Source organism: Eriocheir sinensis, unplaced genomic scaffold (assembly GCF_024679095.1).
Source record: "Eriocheir sinensis breed Jianghai 21 unplaced genomic scaffold, ASM2467909v1 Scaffold1596, whole genome shotgun sequence".
NCBI lineage: Eukaryota > Metazoa > Arthropoda > Malacostraca > Decapoda > Varunidae > Eriocheir > Eriocheir sinensis.
This window is the reverse complement of record NW_026110957.1, coordinates 1-22,877: the sequence shown is the minus strand read 5'-3', so window position 1 is coordinate 22,877 and position 22,877 is coordinate 1. Positions and strand designations below refer to the sequence as shown.

At 40.9% G+C, this 22,877-nt stretch overlaps 1 protein-coding gene across 2 annotated transcripts in view; it reads left to right on the top strand.

Annotated features, from left to right (window-relative positions):
- Positions 1-20,769, top strand: part of LOC126990371 (pyroglutamyl-peptidase 1-like) — a 28,051-nt gene extending 7,282 nt beyond the window's left edge. The window contains exons 4-6 of one of the 2 annotated variants that reach the window (XM_050848993.1): positions 11,613-11,721; positions 14,631-14,775; positions 19,841-20,769. In XM_050848993.1, the coding sequence (XP_050704950.1) occupies positions 11,613-11,721; positions 14,631-14,775; positions 19,841-19,891 (305 nt within the window). In that variant the 3' untranslated portion in view covers positions 19,892-20,769. Of the gene's footprint in view, positions 1-11,612; positions 11,722-14,630 lie in introns of both variants that reach the window. The other variant, XM_050848992.1, reaches the window with a different exon arrangement.
- The last annotated feature ends 2,108 nt before the right edge of the window (positions 20,770-22,877 follow it).

Genomic DNA, 22,877 nt, shown 5'->3' with positions numbered 1-22,877 from the left:
TAAATATTTACCATTAATTAACTCCCATATCGTTCATTTACCCATCACCATGGAGGTATAAAGGGTGTAGTCGACATTAGCACCTGACCAGCGAAGCAGCCGAACTGTAATTTCTCTTGCCATCAAGATGGCAGATACCTGTCATGTAAGGTCACACTCCACCTGAGTTGTTTTGTTGATAGTTTATTGTATTGTCTGCGGTGCAGAATGACCATGGTAGACTCATTTTTAGTTCAACTATAATACCATCAGTAGTGCTAATGAAAGCTATTGCTGAAACCTATGGCTATTCTTATTCTGGAAAACATTTTACAGAGAGAAACACTGCTCTAAAAGCTGTTCAAAGTAGGAATACTATGAATGTTAGTGCTGGTCAGTGGCAGATAAACATGTAAGGAAAGAAAAATCAGTGGATTAGGGATGTGATTATCTTGCAAAATATTGAAGTTAGTTTATGTTCCCATTTAGTATGTACGTACAGTCGTGCTACGAAGTGTTGAGACAGTTTGCAACAACTTTTGTTCAAATAATACATAATATTATTCGAAGGGAGGGGATGTTTAGGAGTGATTTTGTTATAGATACACAAAATATGATATTGAGAAAGGAAATAAATTCAATAGAGTTGAAGTTTTTACCTTATAGCGATATATTAAGCAGCTCTGCTGAAACATTTTGATACAGTTTTCGTTCAAGACATTAAATGAGTCAAATAAGTTCTATGTTAAGACTAAGTTTTATATATATATATATATATATATATATATATATATATATATATATATATATATATATATATATATATATATATATATATATATATATATATATATATATATATATATATATATATATATATATATATATATATATATATATATATATATATATATATATATATATATATATATATATATATATACTGTATAAACTGTATAAACTGTGGTTGAGAGTAAGAGAGAGTGTGAGTGTATGACAAGGCTCGCTCGCTGACAGTGTGGAAGGGAGCGCTGCCAAGATGGCTCACTTGTCCAGCTTGGTAACACTACAGCAGAAAATGCATAACTGGCAACTTTGGCCCACGGATAGAAGAACATAAGAACATAAGAACGTAAGGAGTCTGCAAGAGGCCGGTTGGCCTATACAAGGCAGCTCCTGTACACTCAACCCCACCTTACCTCACCATCCATGGCTTTATCTAACCTCTTCTTGAATGTATCTATGGTATTGGCACCCACAACATGGCTCCCAAGCCTGTTCCATTCGCCCACCACTCTATTAGTGAACCAATTCTTGCCTATGTCTTTGTTGAATCTGAATTTGTCTAACTTAAAACCATTGCCACGCGTCCTACCTGGCTCTTTCACTCTCAAAATTTTATTGACATCCCCTTCATCCATTTATAAACTTCGATCAAGTCTCCTCGCACCCTTCGCCTTTCTAGAGAGTGTAGATTTAACTGCTTTAGCCTGTCTTCATAAGGCAAGTTCCTCACTCCCTGAATCATCTTCGTCATCCTCCTCTGTACAGATTCTAACATCTTGATATCCATTCTATAATAGGGGGACCAGAACTGAACTGCATAATCGAGATGAGGTCGAACTAGTGCTAAGTAAAGTTTGAGGATGACTTCAGCGCTCCTATTGCTCACGCTCCTTGAGATGAAACCTAGTACTCTGTTTGCCCGATTTTTAGCCTGAATGCATTGAGCCCTAGGACGGAGGTCAGCGCTCACTAGGACTCCTAAGTCTCTCTCCCGCCCAGACCTGCTTAGAGGAGTGTCATTTAAGGAGTAATTGTGTAAGGGGTTATTCCTACCTACACTCAAAATGCTACACTTCCCGACATTGAATTCCATCTGCCACTTCCTCGCCCAATCATATAGTCTGTCAAGCTCATCCTGGAGAACAGTAGCGTCGCTGTCTGATTGGATTACTCTACCGATCTTGGTATCATCTGCGAACTTACTGACATCGCTACTGATTCCTGTGTCCAAGTCATTGATGTAAATAATAAAAAGCAGAGGACCCAGCACCGACCCTGTGGACTTCACTCGTAACACTGCCCCATTCAGATTTCCTACCATTGATTTGCACTCTCTGCTTCCTACCACTAAGCCACGCCCTGATCCAGCTCAAAACTTTCCCATCTACGCCGTGAGCCTGTAATTTTAGTAATAGCCGGTGATGAGGGACTTTGTCGAACGCTTACTGAAATCTAGATACAATATGTCATAGTTTTCATCTCTGTCAACCGCCTCGATTACTTTAGTGTAGAAGGACAACAGGTTAGTAAGGCAAGACCTACCCTTTGTGAACCCATGTTGTGAGTCATGAATTAAATTATGCTTTTCTAGATGGTCCCGAATGCTCCTGGCTATAATCGACTCTAACATCTTTCCCACAACTGATGTTAAGCTAATTGGGCGATAGTTTGAGGTGGCTGACTTGTCTCCTTTTGAAAATCGGCGTCACATTAGCTACTTTCCATTGATTGGGCACATACCCAGAATTTACCGACATTTTAAAGATATCGGCAAGAGGGCCACTAAGGACTTCCTTGCACTCTTTCAGAACCCTTGGGAATACTTCGTCTGGGCCCGGCGATTTGTTTTTCTTCAACCTACCAATCTCATCCTGGACTACTTGCCTAGTGAAGATCACATCCCTCAACTTGTCGTTCTCGTCACCCTCATATATCTGAACTCTCTCCGGAATGGTTGTTAGATTTTCCTGCGTGAAAACTGAGAGGAAATAGTCATTCATCATTTGGCTCATATTTTCTCCATTCTCAACGAGCTCGCCCGTGTTTGTTTTCAACGGTCCAATTCTGTCCCTTGTTTTCGTCCTGTACAATTTGAAGAAGCCCTTGGGATCGCTCTTGGCCTCGTTGGCTACCCTAATCTCATAATTTCTTTTTGCAAGGCGGGTGTTCTTCTTCACCGACCTGGCTAGCTCAACATACCTACCCCTGAGGTGGATCTCTCCGTTCTTTATTTTCCTATAAATTCCTCTCTTCAAGCCTATTTCATGCTTGAGTCTGCGGTCATCCATTTGGGGTCGTTATTTTCCTTCCACGTGCTTGGTAAGGGATATGCTGTCTCTGACCCTCTGCAATTTCTCTAACTAAATTATTGTAGGTCATTTCTACATGGTTCCCTGTCTTTCCGGTTCCAGCCCTGAGATCTGGCCCTCATCCAGCCCTAAGGTTTCCCAATTTACCTCCTCAAGGTGTCTTCTGAGCCCCTCATAATCAGCTCTTCTAAAGTCGGGCACCAACACCGGGTTGAGTTCATGGGTCACCGCCCAGTCTAATTTAAACCTAATTTCCTTGTGATCACTGCCACCTAATTCTCCCCCAACATCTAGCTCGCTGATCATATACTATGTTTTAGTTAAGACCAAGTCCAGAATGTAGTTACCCTGGTGGGCTCTGTTACTGTCTGCTTGAGAAAATTATCTTGTATTACTTTCAGAAAATCCTCAGACTCTAGATCACCCACCACGCCTTCCCAATCTATATTCCTATAGTTAAAATCCCCCATTATGCAGACATTTTTGCTCCTGCTCGCCCTGCCTACCTCTTGTAGTAATATATCAGTGTCCTGCCTGCTGAGGTTGGGTGGCCTGTAAAGAACCCCTAGAATTAGTTTGTCCTTCCCTTTGTGGACGTCCACCCAAACTGATTCTGAGTCGCCATTTGTTTGAATAGAGTTGTTAGCGGAACATTTAAGTGTGTCTTTAACATAAAGTGCCACCCCCCTCCCTTCTTCCCTTTCTATCTTTGTGAAACATCTGGTAACCATCTATTTCATACTCAGACATGAAGTTTTGTTGGCAGTATCTACCCATGTTTCCGTGATAGCTATAATGTCAATTTCTCGACACATGCTTTCCCCTCAGTAGATCTATCTTGTTCATGAGACTCCTACTGTTGGTTTAATAATACGTTAGCCCATCCTTTCTTATATCCTTTCGATTTCTCCTGCGCCCCTAGTCCCAGTCTGCGATGCACTGACAGGCCTCCCCCTCGCCTACTCTAAAAATCCTGTAGGTGCTAAGTGATCGCCGAGGAGTCTCGAGAACCTCCACCCCTGGAGTGACAGGTGCACGCCATCCTTGGCATACAAGGTGCCTTTATTGTAGAAGAGGTCCCAATTGTCAAGGAAAAGCCAACCATTTCGCTTACAGTGGGCCGCCAGCCTGCTGTTTACTGCTAAGGCTCTGAAAGCCATCCTCTCCCAACCCCACCTCGGCAAAACCCCACAAACAGCCGGCACCCCAAGTCCCTCACTTTAGCAAACGATTCCTGAAGTTTAAATATCTCTTCGCTACCCACCTTACCGATGTCATTCCCACCGTAACTGCAGAAGACGCTTGGCTGAGTCCACTCACCTGCTAACATTGTCTCCATTCTGTCAGATACGTGCTGGATGCCTGCCTGGAAAGCACACTCAAGCCTATTTTCCTTATCCCTTGAACAAAAGTACCTGTCAATGAACCTGACTTGAGAGTCCCCAACCACCAGTACTTTCCTCTTATTAACTTTGTCAGTAGACGGAAGGGAAGCCGCTACAGGAGGAGAGGGAGGGGCGGCAGCAGGGGAGTGGGAGGAGGAGGAGGAGGAGGAGGAAGAGGAGGAGGAGGAGGAGGAGGAGGAGGAGGAGTGGAAGAAGGAGAGAGAGGAAGGGGATGACGTGTGGCAGGTGGGAGCCCGGTTTCCGTAGGAGTGCCGGACGGCCTTTATCTCCACTCTTGCAGCACTCTTGGAGCACTGGCAGTTACTGCAGCAAGAATTTCTTTTTCACTATGATTGATTCAGTGAACACTGCTCTCATTCACGTGGTATGCTCTCCCAACCGCAACGTAACACGTACCAAAACATAACTTCTCAGAAATCTGAATTCTTCTGTAAGGTGAACACCTTTCTTGAATGCTTTGGGGTGCTTTCAGCAGGTGTTTTGGCTTGTCTCTTGGGTCCCATGTTCATATTATGTGGTAATGGGGCAGCGTAGCTCAGGTTGTGCACACACACGGACTTAGGGAAAGCGCATAGGCTTCAATCTGGCAGAACAGTGTTCCTGATGTTGTGCACACACATGGACTGAGGTGTGTGTTGCCACTCATGCCATGGCTACTTGGTGCGACAAGCTGGAAATTTAAAAATCCTAAAAAAATCTATGACAGTCCGTATAAAACCAAAACTGTACTATTGGAAACCATACTATTTGAGAGATGACTTTACTGCACTTCCCGACACTGAACTCCATCTGTCATTTCCCGCGCAATCGTATAATGTGTCTAGATCATCCTGGAGAGCACTAGCGTCCTGATCCAACAATCTATGTATCATCCGTAAACTTACTGACATCACTAATAATTCCTGTATGTATCTAAATCATTGATATAAGTGATAAACAGCAGTGGACCCAATACCAACCTCTGTGGGACCCCACTCGTAACACAGACCCAGTCAGATCTTTTACCACTGATTTGCACTCTTTGTTTCCTTCTGGTAAGTGACTCCTTGATCCAGTTCAGTATTGTCCTATCTACTCCGTGAGTCTGTAATTTTAGCACCAACCGATGGTGAGAAACTTTGTCGAACGCTTGTCTAAAATCTAGATACATTATACCATATTGTTCATCTCTGTCCACTGCCTCAATTACTTTTACATACAAGAAAGACAAAAGATTGCTGAGGCATGACCTACCCTTTGTGAACCAATGCTGCGAGTCAAGAATTAAGCTATGCCTCTCCAGGTGATCCCGAATGCTCCTAGGTATTATCGACACAAGCATCCTGCCTACAACTGTTGTTAAGCTGATTGAACGATAATTGACCTGTCCCCCTCTTTGAAAATCTGCATCACATTAGCTATTCTCCATAGGCTGGGCATATGACTAGAATTTACTGACATCTTAAAAATATTGGTTAGTGGGCCACTAAGGACATCCTTGCATACCTCGAGAATCCTTAAAAATATTTTGTCCGGACCTGACGATTTGTTTTTCATTAACTTATCAATCTCATCCTGGACTACCTGCTTAGTGATGATTACATCCCTCAAATTATCGTTATCTTCATCCTCATACCTGAACTCTCTCTGGAAGAGTTTTTAGATTTTCCTGTGTGAGGGCTGAGAGGAAGTAGTCCTTCAAGATATTACTCAAATCCTCGCCATTCTTAACAAGCTCACCTTTTCAGTGCTTTCCATTGTTTATCTCCTTTACAGCTTAAAGAACTCCTTGGGATCACACTTATCTTTGTTAGCTACCTTAAACTCATAGTTCCTTTTTTGCTATGCGGGTGTTTTTCTTTAGAGGTCTGGCTAATTTTACATATCTATTGTATTTCCCGCCATATAAGACGAACTGGAGTATAAGATGCACCTATAATTTGGCAAGGTATATTTAGAAAAAAAAATCCACATTTGCCCTGAATTTAATGTATATGCAGTATAACATTTGACCACCTTACTTACAATTATTACAATTAAATCGCATGTTGCTTTGACGACTCACAGTTCTCTTACCCCAAGCAGCTGGTTTTTTTTTCTTAACGTCTTCGCCTGTAGCACTGGTAGGCTTTCTTCATGGGCCCGTCATGGTGCAGGCAATTTTATAGTGGCGCCATTTATGCGTGGCTCATGCTGCCCCCCGGAACTCATTCTTGATTCACTTGGATGGTTTCTTCTAGAGTCTGGGTTGATGGGTGGTCTTCAGGACAGCATGTGGTTAGTCTTAGGCCACTTGGCGGTGACTGAAAAATCCCAGGTGGTAGTGGGCGGATTCGAACCGACATCGTCCATGGCGTGGTGGATGTGGGGCCCGCATGCTAACCACTCACCCACCATTGGTTGGTAGATTCACTCACTGCGCAGTGTGCAGGCGGTAACTTTCACCGAGCTACTGAGGGAACTAATCACACGGGGATGCTACGTTCGATGGGCAAGCAATTGGTCTTGATCTTGACTTTCAGGGACTATATACCTACTTTCAATTAGAAATAGATGTTGATTAATTACTTTCAGTCATATTATGTTTTAATAGTTATTTTTACAATGTAAAACAAAAATGCGTTTACAATGAACCGTATTGGCTATAACAGGCAGCGTGGCAACGCAACGTGGCAACATGGCCACTTGGTGAACTGTCAAAGCAGTAGCTACTTTCCATAGAACTCAAGTTCTGTACTAGAGTGCGTCTGAGGCTGCCTCCAGGATACAAGGCCTTGGTACCGCCACCGCTCCAAGCCAACGACTGCTCACAGTTTACTCCTACTTGATTTCCTGACTACTCTATGACATGGAGAAAAATTGAAATCGGGTAGGAGTGAAGTGTGTGCAATCACGGCGACGGCGGCTTCATCGCCGTGTATCCCTGAGACAGCCTCAGACACACTCTAGTCAATAACTTGAACTCTATGGAAACGACAGGTTGGAGTTGAGCGGCCACATGTGGCGCTGCCTGTATAGCCAATACGGTCCATTAACACTTCAGTCATCCACGAATATCAGTTCTTTCGAATATGTATCACAGAAAACATGCTGACCGGGCCGCTGCACAGCAGAAATACCCCCAGACTGATTCGCCCAAGTCTGCTCTACGGTCGCCGAGGAGTCACGTCAGGCAGCACCCTGCTCCACCAAAATTGTTCCCCTGTAATAGCCACTTCAACCATCACCACCAAGGTACCCGGTATACTGGTGACTGTTGCACCGCGGCGATGTTGTGTTATGTGTTTACGTTGCGTCACACGTGGCGCATCTTCCTCTTGTGACCTGTATGGTTTTATTGTTTCACATGTCCTCCTTCTATCTTCTGCTTATTCACACTTTCCTTTTCCATTGCCTCACACTACGTATTTATTATTCAAATCAATCAAAATTTGTACCTTCGGCGTATACCGTGGCGGGGTAACTTTTTTCTGAGTGAAAAAGTGCCACAAAATACAGTATATTTCATTATGGGGGACATCTGGGAACTATTGTGTCAAATGGAGGTGTTTCAGTTGTTAGTTTCATACCAGAAACAATAACCCCTAAGCCTACCAAAACCTAACCATGTAATGGTGTATGGGTTGGTTGCGGGGAGCTCAGACAGGGTTTTGGTGGGCGTGAGGGAAACACTTGCTGCCTTAGGTGAAATGTATTCTTAACCTAAAAATACAGCGAGCATTGGAGAGAGAGCCGAGACAATAGGTCTGTGTCAGTCAAGCTCTCAGGAAGGAGTGAGAATTACAGATTGGAAAATAATGAAGTTACAATTGGTCACATAAGTCAAGGTGACCCCTAAGGTTGATTAAATGCTTTGTACACATACCGAGAACGAACGGACGATAAACACTGACGGATGACATTCCTATAAAGGTGGCGTGATCTATCTGCCGTGGGTATTTTCCACTGTTACATGCATTTTTAATCCATGGTAATATATAATGATAATAATAATACACTGATATAATTATAACTACTATAACAACCATCGGGGTATAAGACGCAGGGCGATTTTTTGAATCTTCTTTTTTTAAAAAAAAGTGCATCTCATGACGGGAAATACGGTATTTCTGAGGTGGCCTGGTTCTTCGGGCATGCACCGATTCTGCACCTCCACTGCTACCCAAAAAACAGAAAGTTGGGTTAGGAAGCCCTTCCTCCTTCGAGATTCAGGGCTTCTGAAGGCTTTGCCCCACACCCGCCGCTAATGATAGGCTTGCCCGATGCGTATGCATCAAGAAAGCTTGCGGTGCGGTTGAGACTCCAAGCAGAACTGGATCGTGGTCGAGACGTGTTGCGACACTGACCTCTACTTTTTGACCTGCTTTTAACTTTGAAGAGTTTAATGAGGAGGGGTCGCTGGTCCTTCCCCAACCAATCCAGATCAAGGTTGATTGATTGATTGAGTCATAGGATCATGGTGCCGCAACTGCAGTGGTCATTTGGCGCTGCATGTATTACACCTTGTTTAAAATCGAAGAATTATATTAAAATAAAACTGTAAAATTTTAAGTGCATAGTAAAAATCTAAGACCAATATAAAAGTGACTACCATTGATAATATACCTACAGGATATGGAGGATACCAGCATCCTGTAAGCAGTCGATGACCTCATGTCCTGGGAAGAGTGCCTTCTCCCCCAGCACCAGAGAGAGAGAGAGAGAGAGAGAGAGAGAGAGAGAGAGAGAGAGAGAGAGAGAGAGACTCTCTCTCTCTCCCATTTCTACCCCGACACCAGGAAGGTACCGCTCTCGTAGGTACCCCAGACTGGGGCACTCGACCAGCAAGTGCCGAACAGTCAGGGGAACCAAGCAGTCATCACAGTATGGCTGGACTCCCTGGGACATGAGGAAGCCATGTGTATACTGAGTGTGATCCACCCTAAGGCAGGCCAGGACAGTCTCCCTCTTACAACTCCTTATATGGGAATACGACCAGGAACACACAGCCCTGGTCGTGACTGGACTGATTGCAAGCTTTGGGCAGGGACAAAGAAATCCTGATGAGATAAATCCCCCAGCTACCCCTAAAGAAAGAACTATTAACTGGAAGGAGAGTAAAAGAAAACAGCTTGGGGAGGTTGAGGACACTGCATTCCTCATTTAGATAGACCTGCCCCCAGCATAGTGAATGGAGGAGGAGGAGAATTAAGAAGAGTATAATGCAGAGTTCATTGTATATACATACAAACAACAGTGGAACAGTGAGAACAAGCAATCTCTTTCTCTCTTCGTGCAGTCAGGTAGTGGAAATGTCAGATCGTATCCCCTCTCCTACTTTGTCATTACCTAATCGGGGGGATTAAAGAAGTGGGAAGAAACCTTTTTTTACCCCCTCAGTTCCCTCATTTCTTAAAGACAGAGTAGGGGAGGAGATGTGATCTCACTCTCCACAAGGTGACTAGGCGGAGCCAGGTTGGCTTTGCCTACCCTCCCCGCCTCACCCTCTTAAAAATCACGTGCTGTTCCTTTGTATGTATAAGAGCACTGTATTAAATTCCCTTACTTCTACTCTTCTCTCCAACCACTGCAAATGGTGGCATTGTTCACCAAAATTGTTTGGTAAAAATGAATATTTCGTCTGCCTGTGTTGATTTTGTTCACATGAGAAGTTTATGTTACCTGTCTTCCTGGTTAGACAGTTTCGGGAGATGGCCCAGCTGCACAAGTTTCATTTACAAGATGATGTACTCAGTTCTGATGAAGCAGCAGTCAGGAGCCTCCCAGAGGCATACAAGATTTTTTTTTTTATAACATTTTCTTTGGCCAAGAAAGTACCTAATTATCTTAATTTTTTGTAATCAAGTAGTAAAATAGGCTCATTATTAGACAATTTTATTGTTTGACCACTTTCTATGGAAAGCAAGTCTCTCGATTAGCGGGGGTCTTGTACACTAAGCCCTCTTTTATCATGCCTTCTGCGGGATTGGCAGATAACACCAGTTTCAAGTGATTATTGAATGCCTTAAATTCTGTTGGCTGCTCTGATCTGGTGATACATACACGGTTTAGTATCTTCCTGAAGAAACCTGTTTCAACACTGCTAAATATTTGTTGTTGTATGTGTTGCGTCGGAAGCAGCAAAAATTATATGCTTCTTTAGTGATAGAACTCTTTCAATGCCAGAAAAAAGCTTTAAATAATTGACCAGAAGACATAGTGCATAAAAATGTTCTTGTGGATAGAAACCTGTTGCGTAAGTAAAAAAAAGTTTACCCTTCATGAGCCCCTCTCAGAAGATATTGAATAGAGCTAGAGAAAATAATATTAATCTAACAGTAGTTGATTCCATAGTTTTGTGAAACGCTATAGACTTTAAAATCTTAAGATTACCGAGGAATCAGCATTGAATGACGCTGGAAAAGGTCAACATTCCAAGATCGGCTTTAGGAGATCGGTGAAGGAGAGTACGTTCAAGTCTTCACTTGTGACAGAACAGGTTTGTTGTGGAAGAAGATGCAATCCCATATATATTATATTAGTTTAAAAAAAAAAAAGGATTATGAAGTAAAGGATCATTATACATAGATTTGCCTTCTAAACAGCTTAATCTAAATCCAAACAAATTCTAGCGTTGCTCGCAGTTTGCTGCTCGTCCAGCAGCAGCTCCATGCTCAACTTTATAGATGACACTGCCTGAGTCGTGATTGGGCTTTGCTGTTGTTTAAAGATCGCTCCCTCCTTAATGGGGGTGGTGGGGGGGGGGTCACGGGCCTTTGCCAGTTTATGGCGGCCCGTAGCAGGGTGCCGACAGACCGACTATATCGGTTGACGTCAGTCAAGGCGACCAAGTCGGTCTGTCGGCGAGGACTGGTTTGTGTCTGGGTTTAGCTGAGTTGACTTTGTTTGTTAGGTAGCTGATATTTATACTGAAAGTGTTATAACTTGGTAAATATTGAGCAAATTTCCAGGGATTGCAAAATAGAATACTTTTGTAAAAATAATTGAAATTTGTTAATTTTGTCAATTTCTCCTCTCATCCAAGTCTTCACTTACAAACTCATTCCTTTGAATTTTTTATCTAATCAAAAGCAGTTGGTAAGTTTCCAAAACATATTTATTTAAGTATCCAAAACATATTTATTTAAGTAATCAAATAATGTATATTTTTCAGATGGAACTGACATAATTCAGTCTTCAATTCAGATGGATATGATTTCAAGTACCTTGAACAAAGCTACTTGTCTCAAACTCCCTTGTGCAAAATCTACTGACCCAGGAAGGTATGGAGTCCTTTCATTCACTTTATCATTTATTCTTCAGAGATAAACAATGTTTATGCGAAGGTAGAAGTTAAATTAATGTAGATAGAGTCGATAGTCATTAGTACTAGGAAATAACTGAGTAGATTTACTTTGCTTTGAAGAAAAAGAGTCAAGTTAGGTGTATATTATTGTTGACTATTAGACAGTCATATAAATGTAGCAGAAAATAACATTTATTTCTTATAACATATAGGCCATACTTAAACAAGTTGAGTTAACCCAGGCAGAACATGACATCACAGTCTGCAGACTGGAGGCCGCAGAACGCTTAACCTCAGACCTTGCTATCATTTCTGATTGGGGCAGAAGGAACCTTGTGTCCTTCAGTGCCTCAAAAACTCAATTTCTCCACCTATCAATGCGACACAATCTTCCAAACACCTATCCCCTATTCTTCGACAACACTCAGCTGTCACCGTCTTCAACACTAAACATCCTCGGTCTATCCTTAACTCAAAATCTCAACTGGAAACTTCATATCTCCTCTCTCGCTAAATCTGCTTCCTCGAGGTTGGGCGTTCTGTATCGTCTCCGCCAGTTCTTCTCCCCTGCGCAGTTGCTATCCATATACAGGGGCCTTGTCCGCCCTTGTATGGAGTATGCACCTCATGTGTGGGGAGACTCCACTCACACAGCTCTTCTGGACAGAGTGGAGTCTAAGGCTCTTCGCCTCATCAGCTCTCCTCCTCATACTGATAGTCTTCTACCTCTTAAATTCCGCCGCGATGTTGCCTCTTTCTATCTTCTATCGATATTTCCACGCTGACTGCTCTTATGAACTTGCTAACTGCATGCTTCCCCCCCTCCCGCGGCCCCGCTGCACACGACTTTCTACTCATGCTCATCCCTATACTGTCCAAACCCCTTATGCAAGAGTTAACCAGCATCTTCACTCTTTCATCCCTCACGCTGGTAAACTCTGGAATAATCTTCCTTCATCTGTATTTCCTCCTGCCTACGACTTGAACTTTTTCAAGAGGAGGGTATCAGGACACCTCTCCTCCCGAAATTGACCTTTCTTTCGGCCACCTCTTTTGATTCTTTTTTTGGGAGCAGCGAGTAGCGGGCTTTTTTTTTATTATTGTTTTCTTTTTTTGTGTGTGCCCTTGAGCTGTCTCCTTTGTTGTAAAAAAATAAAAAATAAAAAATAAATGGTGAAGTGGTTAACAAAATCTAGCTACGGATCCGCTGGACTAGGTTCGAATACTAGCTCACGGAATTGGCGCGCAGCCCACTCAACTTTTAATCCTTCCTAATGGGCCGGTCGATAAGAGGCACACCTACACAACACCACTCGTTCAGTACAAACTTGGTGGAGGGACTGTTTTTGTGTCTCGAGTGAGGGTAGTGGGCAAAAGAGTAGCCTCGAGTTTTTTTGATTATTTAAACATGAATTACAAAACATACTAGAGTTAAATCAAAGTATGTTCTAATCTTTATATTCATCCATACACACTCTGATAATATTTCTATGGTTTCTGATTCACAGAACTGAGTGAAATTCTAGTGTAAAAAACACCCAAAATCTCTAATAATGTAAGTTATGCCTCCATGAAATAAACGTAAAGAGATAAATATGAAAGCTCACGAAAGTCAGAATAAGTGACATCACCTGCTTTGTGTAGTAAAAACATGCTGATTTAATGAATCTGATACCCGCAACACGGCGTGGGCAGCTGCCAGACATACGAAAACATCGTGACTTAGCGCGGGGATTTTGGATGTAAAACGCTGATGCTAAGAACATGTCTGCGCTTACATGGGGTCTTGACGACTGCAAGTCTTATTCAAGGAAAGAAGTAGACAGATACCCATGTATAAATAGAACATAAGAACATAAGAACGTAAGGAGTCTGCAAGAGACCGGTTTGCCTATACAAGGCAGCTCCTGTACACTCAACCCCACCTTACCTCAGCTGGCAACACTTCCATCCCAGAAAACACATCCATGGAGACAAAAATCATGCGAAACAAATGTAAAAAGATGTGTGGCTTGGAGAAGAACAAAACCTTCACATGTCTGTCCCAAACTTTTCAAGCAATGGCATTTCCCAAGCACACCCATACCCAGAATATTTTGCTTACTATTACTGGGGAAGAGCAACCACACTCAGAATGAAGAATGGCATGCAAATCAGGTCTTTAACCATTGGTGTAGAACATTCGTGGCTGGGTTTTGACGCTAGCTTCCTGTGCCTAGCCGCAGTTGTCGTTGAAAATATGAACTTATTTTCGTATTCTGATTCTGTTGTTTATTCAATGTTTTGTGCAAAAAGAAATAATAAAAACATTAGTGACGTTTTGAAATGTAATATTCTTTGCAAAACCCAATAGTTAAATTACCTCCTTCTGGCTAAGAACTGTACTGAATCCAAGTCTTGTGTGGAGGCTAAAGTATTTGTTAAATAAGTTTTTTTAAATTCTCAAAAAATGAGTGGGTTTCAAGGTTGGGAACTCAAAAATAGGTTTTTTTCAGTCATTTTTTGCGAATTTATTCGATTTTTTACCCTTTCGAGTCGTTTTTTATGCCGGTCGTTTATTTAAAAATATGGCCCTCTCATTGTTCCGTCAATTGATACCAAAAACATTTCTGTAGCCCCAGAAATAAGGGAGTTATGGCGATTCGCACCAAAGCGGTTGATTTTCCAAAATTCGCGGCTTAATGACAGGGCTGGGGCAAGTTTCCAGTCCATAGTGTAGGGTTCGCTGATAAGCCACATTCATTTAGCATAAGCCACATGACAAAACCTACTAAAGAGAAAAGAGTAACTTGGAACTTCAGATATAATAAAATTTATTTATGAAATGTGTATATTATACAAGAATTTTCTTCTTTCAGTGCATGTAATCATGTAATTTTCTTTCAGGTTTTTATGTGATTTCACATACTACTTATCTTTGAAAGAAGACAAATCTCGATCAGCCTTCATCCATGTACCTACTCTACAAAAGTTTACAGCTGAAGAAATATCTTCTGCTCTGGCAGCTGCTATCAAGGAAATGTACTTACAGGTATCGAAATTGGATGCAATGAAAGAGGTCACTGAAGATAAAAATCCTCTTTTGAAATCAGTTGATCATGTTGATGGACTAGTGGAATAAAAAGTTGCAGTTATGTGAACACAGGGTTGGTATACCCCCCTCCCTCCCCTCCCCCCACACGCAAAACTTTTTTTGTTTGTTTGTTTAATGCGGCGTCACACAGGGCAAATTTCTCCCAACATGTTGCTCGTTTTTATTGGTGATTATCGCCAACCAACAGTGTTGTGCATCACACTGTACTGACTCTGAACTGTTGTGTTGACGCCGCGCTCCAACAACAACAAACATCTCGCCAGCATCTCTCCAGACACTTTACCATGAATCGGAAGGATATTGAGGTTTTAGAAGATTGTGCTGCTGCATTGCACGTAATGAAAGCATGTGCTACGACTGCAGAAGCACCAGAAGAAGCAGTGTTCTCCATCTCAACAGTTTTACCTCACGCCAGACACAGACTCCACCCAGCATACCATCACAGTCAGTTGAGTGTTATAAATAACTTTACACAGTGGACAAATAAATCACAAACACATACTTGCACATGTACATCGGTCTTTGGAGTTTTACAGTTGACAATTTGAGTAAATATGTACGATGATTGATTTTCAATTTACATTTACAGCTTAAAGCACGAATGTCATTTGATCCTGATTTCTCCCAACCAACCGACCAACCAACCGTTGTCCATCCTTCCTGATCCGCCTAATCTTGTTGGTGGTTGCTCATTTTGCCCAGCCGCCAACAAAAACGGGCAACATGTTGGGAGAAATTTGCCCTGTGTGACGCCGCTCTGCATTACAAAAAAGATGTAGTTTTACACCATATTGATGAATGTGCTCTACATACATATATTGAAATCATTATTTTAAACAGACTGAGACACTGAGTACTGAGTCAGCAGTAGTCAAGCCTGCCACAACCGTCCAATGCCTGTACAGTACAAGTTAACATGGATGCACCTGAAACACCAGGTCTTAAACGTGCGTCTGTTCCAAATTTTGTTTCACTTTGAACTACGTTTTAATTGGCTATTTCATTTAATCATTATATAAATATGAAGAATAACAAAAAAGTAATGATACCCCCCCCCAAAAAAAAAAACTTTGGTACTCAAACGTTTCTTTTTGTATTTTTTCCAACCCTTTGTGAACATCAACCATTATCTTTCAAAATTTGTATATTTGTCTTTAAGGAGAGAAGAAATGCAGTAGGGTATTTTATAATAGTAGTTGCAATAAATGGCATATGTAATAATTCAACATCCCATTTCTCAATCGGTACTGTTTTGGCTCATGAAACTCGTAAATACATTATACAAGAAATCATAAATTATATGGTAACATACACTTATTTTAAAAACTTAGTTATATATTCTGTAATCTTACTAATATACGATATATTAATATAATAGAGATTTTAGCAATAAATAATATATGAATTATCATTTGAGACTGTACGCTACATTTTCCACATATGGAGGTTCCTTATAGAGGGCTAATTGGGCACCATTTCTTAGCCAAACATAAAAAAAGTTGCAGAAGAAATATAAATAAGCGAGACATATTTAATGTTAATTGTTTGCGCTACAGTTTGGATGATATAAATTATTTTTAAATTATCCTGTGGGAGCATTTAGGCAAGACAGACATTAGCCTGTTTACCCCCCAAAATGGGAAAATGGGCAACTCACTTTTTCCATTATCTAAAGGTTCTTTAATCAACAAGAGTTGTAGAACTTAATTGGAAATATATTTTTTTATAGATGATTTATAATACTAAATTGCCATTTCAAGAAATACTCAATAACCTTTACTTGTGCTGGTTTAAAAAAAAAAAAAAAAGGTTTGAATATTCTTAATTCTCATTGGAAAACTCTTGTAAACATTCCTGGTCATATATTTACCATATGAGTATATTAGCCATTTCAGAAACATGGAAACACAGTTTATACTTGAAATAGACAGATTTTGTGAATGGGCGGGGAAGTGGCAAATGGAATTCAATGTTGAGAAGCGCAGTATTCTGACTGTAAGTAGGAATAACCCTTCACATAATTATTGCTTAAATGGCACTCCCCTAAGCAGGTCTAGGTGTGAGAGAGACTTAGGGCTCTTAGTGAGCTCTGATCTCCATCCAAGGGCACAGTGCATCAGGCTAGAAATTGTGCAAATAGAGTACTGGGATTCATTTCAAGAAGCATGAGCAATAGAAGTGCTGAACTCATCTTCAATCTATATTTAGCATTAGTTCATCTCAATATCAAAATGTTACAGTTGGTACAGAGAAGAATGACAAAGATGATTCACGGGCTAAGAAACGTGCCATTTTCTTGAAAGGCAAAGGGTGCAAGGAGACTTGATTGAGGCTTATAAATGGATGAAGGGAATCAATAAGTGTGATATTAATAAGCTTCTCATGACAAGAGAGCCGGGTAGGACATGTAGTAATGGCCTTCAATGGGATAAACTTAGATTCAGCAAAGACATTGGTAAGAATGGGTTTGCCTGAAGAGTGATAGAGTGGCACAGGCTTGCTTGGAAGTCCTTTTGTGAGTGCAACATTATACATTATAAAACATTATACATTATAAAAGATTAAGTAAATTCATGGAGAGTGGGATTAGGTGTTGTTAGGTTAACAGGAGCTGCCTTGCACCGGCTTCTGGCCTCTTGCAGACTTCATACGTTCTGATATTCTAATGTTTTAATATCACAGGCTTGGGTAAGCATGACAATACAGTGCACTTCCGTCTGAAAGATGTCTCCATTCCATGGTTCCTTGAAATAAAGGTATTCAGTTCCTGACATGTTACAGCCGCTCCTAGAATATGGTTTTATAAAGATGTAAAGCTGCAACTCTCTATAAAGAAGATCAAGTGGAGCTTCGGGGGAGCAACACGAGCCAAGCAAGAATAATGCCGCAATAAAACACCTGCCTGCGCCATGGATTTGGGCCGAGCAACAGGTCACATCAAGAAAGCCTATTGGTGCTATAGGACAAACCTTAAAAAAATGTAATTGTAAGTCAAAAGTGATGACAACAGGTAATGCCTAATTACACAAAGAAATATTGTCCAGTTCCTCGACTCTTGATTTTGGAGCCACTGCTGATTAATGCTCTTGACCCTCACGGGATCAAGACGTGTCACTTGGCGCTCCCCATAGCAGCCACGGGGTCAGTTTGTTGACCCCTTTTCTTTTTCTTTTTCTTTTTCTTCTCCTTCGCTCTCCATTCCCCCGCCCCTTCCCATTGTTTTTAAGGTAGTCATTATTACAAAGAACACTCGTGAAATGTTGTGACATTATACAAACATACAGTGAGTGCAGTGGTTAGTGGTGCTGGAAGGGTAGTGAGAGCTGTGTCGCCAACACAACACCAAGGACACGCTCAAGCTCTGGAGGACGAAATCACCCAGCAGCAGAGGAAGGTCAGTTCAGGTGGCAGGCAGTGAGGCAGCCTCGTCACTCAGGTCTGGAGCAAAATATACGGCAACTTCATCAACTCTGTGCACTTGTTCCGATAAACAGATATGACAACCAACCGGCCAGCAACCACCACCTGTGTCTCGCCGGCCCAGGCTTAGCACCTCCTTACTAAGCCTGGGTATCCCTGAGTGACCTCCCAGATACTGCCCACCTGCATCCCTCTGGGACCTGGCACCTGAACCCAGTATCCTACCTGAGGATTAACATCGCACTTGACCTCACCGTCATCTGGAAGAATCCGCCCCTTCGCCCCCCCAGCACCACCCCCACTGCACTCCTTCCCACCCAACCCCTCCCATCACCCCTACCTTTCCCAGAGACAAGTCTGACCCCCGTTTTCCATCCCCCTTCTATTTTTATACTTGTTCTCGTTAACGAAATATATTTAAATGTATTTATAAAATGTAAATTTTCAGCCTGACGGCTGCCGTATACCTGAATAAACCGTATATTATTATTATTATTATTATTATTATTATTATTATTATTATTATTATTATTATTATTGTTATTATTATTGTATCTAGAAGCTCCACATTTTAGCAAGACGTACCTAAGGATATGTTTTATTACTGGGGAAAATTACAGATTTGCGGTGAATCCTCTCCATGGGCAGATTACACATAATGTTTTTAAGTGTGAAGATTCCAAAATTTTGAAAATACTTCCTTTTGACTTATGGAAGGCATGTCACGTTCTCAAATGGTCATAAGATGCTATTTTACTTTCACTTCTGATGTGGACTTATTATGACACTAATCAAAGCCTAAAATATAGTGAATAAAACAATTTAGTTATGATAAAAAGTGAGAAATATTTGTGTAGGCTACCCTTGAACCCAAGTAGTGCCCAATTATTCAACTATACAGTAATTAATAATGTGACTAAACCCCTCCATAATATAACTCATATATGTTTTTGTTGTGTTTCTTAGAAATTATGACAAAGTTTTATATATTTTAGTTTAGCTTAACTTCCCAAACGTTTACTTCTGTGTCCCATTATGTTCTTTTTCGACATCCATATACTATTTTAAATTCTTCAAAATATCTGATTGCAAGAATATTTTTGTTGCTTTCTTAGATTTAAGGAGAAATAGCTAACATTACCTAACAACTTAACAAATATTACTTGTAATCAGTAATCAATCAATAAATCTGCATGGACATATGAAACCCTGCTTGAATCGTACTTTTGGGCTGCTGCCCTGTATCTCATTATCAGTTGCTTTATATACGAATATTCTTTCAATAGAAAAAATATGATGACACTTTTACTTAATTTTCTGTTAGCATACTTTGTTTATTCCTGATGATTCATGTATCTATGCCTTACACATAATATTCTATTAGTAATGATGAATTTTATAGTTTTATAGCAAGTATTAGTTGCTATATTATGAACTTCAGAAGGCACAAAAGGGAATCACAAACATTGTGTTCATGAATATGTACATAGTAATTACTTGACAGCAATTATAGTTCGCCTTGTTAGCCTGACATATATGATGATAAATGAACATTAGATAACTTTAAATTTTTTTCCTGCAGAGAGTGGCAAAACGCTGTACTGAAACCCAAGACAGTATGACAAGCAGGTGATTGTTGAACACTAATAAACATTAGGAAAAGTAAAAGTGTTAATACTTATTTTTAATTATATTATAATTTTGGTAGTCATGTCAAATTAAGCTAATCATAATTATCCAATTGTATCATTAACATTTCTTTTCAAAGCTTTGTTGTACTCACATTGCATCAACTATGCCTTTATAGATAAGTGTATAATTAAGAACAGCCAAGATAATACAGTACTACATAATTTTAAAATAATGATAATTCAGATGATTTTTTAGCTTAATAAGGGAGGCCAATTTTAACTCTTTAGATTGACAGGTGCCATTTGATATGGTCACCATTTATCACTTTATCACACTCTGAGTAAAACTTAGTAAACTTAGAAATATTGCATACATTCCAATCTATGTGAAAGTAGGATGAAGAAAAGAATATTGTGCCATTATTTTTTTTGTGTTTTTCACCAAATACTTTAATTATATATAAATGTGCATACGTATATGCATGGGTTGGGGATGTCTCGTGTGTATATGGTGATTGATATTGGGGATAAGACTTTGCCCTAGGGGACACCACAGTATGGGTAGGCCAGTAGTAGCGTACTTTTAAAGTACTGGTGGTACCGATAACAGTATTTGCCAAAAATTGTATCGAAGACAGTGATATCATTATAACTATTGAAAAGTACCAGCGGTACTTCCCTCTACCTAGCCTGTGCAAAAGTCTTAGTGTGAGAATAGGTGGGACTTAATGGATTAAATAATAAAATTTTAAAAACTGTTGCCATATATTTTATTAAAAAAAAATGTTACACAAAAAACTATTACCATATATATTTTATTACAAGAAATGGTTCCACATTGTTATACGATTTTCCACATATTAAAGCAAACAACATTTTACCTCTGTATTATTACTTTTTTCTTTTCCTTAAGCAATAGTAGCATTTTGAAGTGATCATTACTCAGCTTTGCTTAGTTTGGTTTCGGTGTGTCAAGTACTTATTCACTGGATTGGATTGATTGTTGTTCAAAGATTGCTCCCTTCCTATAGGGAGGAGCACGGGCCTTTGACAATGGCAGCCCGTAGCAAGGTGCCGACAGACCAACTCTTATCAGCTGACGTCAGCTGAGCCGACCAAGTCGGTCTGTCGTTGAGGACTAGTGTGTATGATTGGATTGGTGTATTGAACATAATGAATAAGACCAGCAAGATGCAAGATGGCGTCACTATAAACACTTGCCTGCACCACAATGGGCTGGGGCCGACAATCAGGCCCTTCCTAGTAAGCCTACCGGCGCCGAAGCAAAAAACGTTAAAAAAAATGTTTACATGGTATATATTTGTATAATGCAATATATATATATATATATATATATATATATATATATATATATATATATATATATATATATATATATATATATGTACAGTACCCTCTCGAGTTTCGCGCTATCCGAGTTTCGCGATCCTCGAGTTTAGCGCTTAGTCCTGAATTCTTACCACCACGACTTTCGCGCATTACCGCCACGAGTTTCGCGTTGCTTTGACATGTTCGGGTCACGTCTACCTACCGTCGGCGTCATGCGTGCTGCCTTAAAAGGCGGTGTCCAACCATTGGGGCCATGGGCAACCGCGGTTGCCCGTATGCCCAACCGGGAGCGAGATATTGGTTGTCCTTATGAATGGAAAACGGTTGTGAGTACGAGCGTGGATACGTGGGTACCGAACGGCTGCATGTAAACAAACAGACGACGGCAGGTTCTGAGAAGTGAGGAGCAGTGGAAGATGGCCCAACAAGAGACTCGTAAAGTGGACTGGCAGAGCTGCTTTGCTTACTACTTGATTAACAAGATAAGAGAACACCCGGTGCTGTGGAACCACTGTCAAAAAAACTTTTTCTCAAGTCTATGAAAATTGTAGAACTCTCGGTGTTGTTTTCCTTTTCTTCTTCTTCTTCTTCTTCTTATTATTATTATTATTATTATTTTGACCTGTAATGCATGGCAGCGACGGTGAAAAGTAATAGTGAAAAAATAGCAAAAGGACATAGAAAAGCAAATTCAGGGAAAGAAAAGGACAGAAAAACACCCAAGTTCAGGGTGAAGTGTACAAGTGCGCACTGTTAAGTAACTAAGGGCCGCTTTTCCAGTCACTTTGTTTTGATCGTTACCAATGGCGGCGATCGCCGCTTAGTATTTCACGTGAAACTGGCCGATGGGGTAGTGGCGGCTAACTCCGCAGCCGCCACTACCCCATCGGCCAGTTTTAAGTGAAAATACCATAGCGGCGATCGCCGCCATTGGTAACGATCAAAACAAACAAAATGACTGTGAAAGCGCCCCTTAATGCATGTTGTGAAGTATAAAAGTGTGGATAAGGAGGACCTAAGGAGCGATACAAAGTGTTACAGGTCAAAAGAAGAAGAAGGAGGTCCACTACACTGGCCGGTGTCACGAGAAATATCTCCCCGCTGAAATTAGTCATTCTGATGTCCACCACTCATGCGCGCTGTGGGAATACCAGCATTAAAAGTGTTAATTCGCCTGGTTTTGTTCTAGTCTGTCCGCTTGTGATCTTTGTGAGCGGTGAGGGAAATATGGAAACAGAAAGCAAGTTGAATCTGTCTGCGAGCTATTTTACAGCGGCGGCAGCGGTTGACGTTCAATGGGCATTGAAAAGTCAATCATTATATTAGTGATTTCGTGATTTTTAACAGAAAGAGTTAGCAGATTAATTCATAACACACAGAAAACTACCAGAAAAATATAGGTTTGTCCAACTGTCCCACGGGTGACCGCGAGCGACCGCCCTTACTTTAGCAGACGACAGCACGTGGATCACAAGGGTGTTCTCAGAACTGCCAGCCAATTGTAAGGCAGCCGCCTTCAACTGCGGCTTCAAAACGACCTGTTCTTACTTCCCATTTGCTGCTTATTACCAAGGTACGTATTTTGAGATAACAAGGGAGTAAAGTCGAAAATATTGTGACAACAAGGGAGTACAGTCG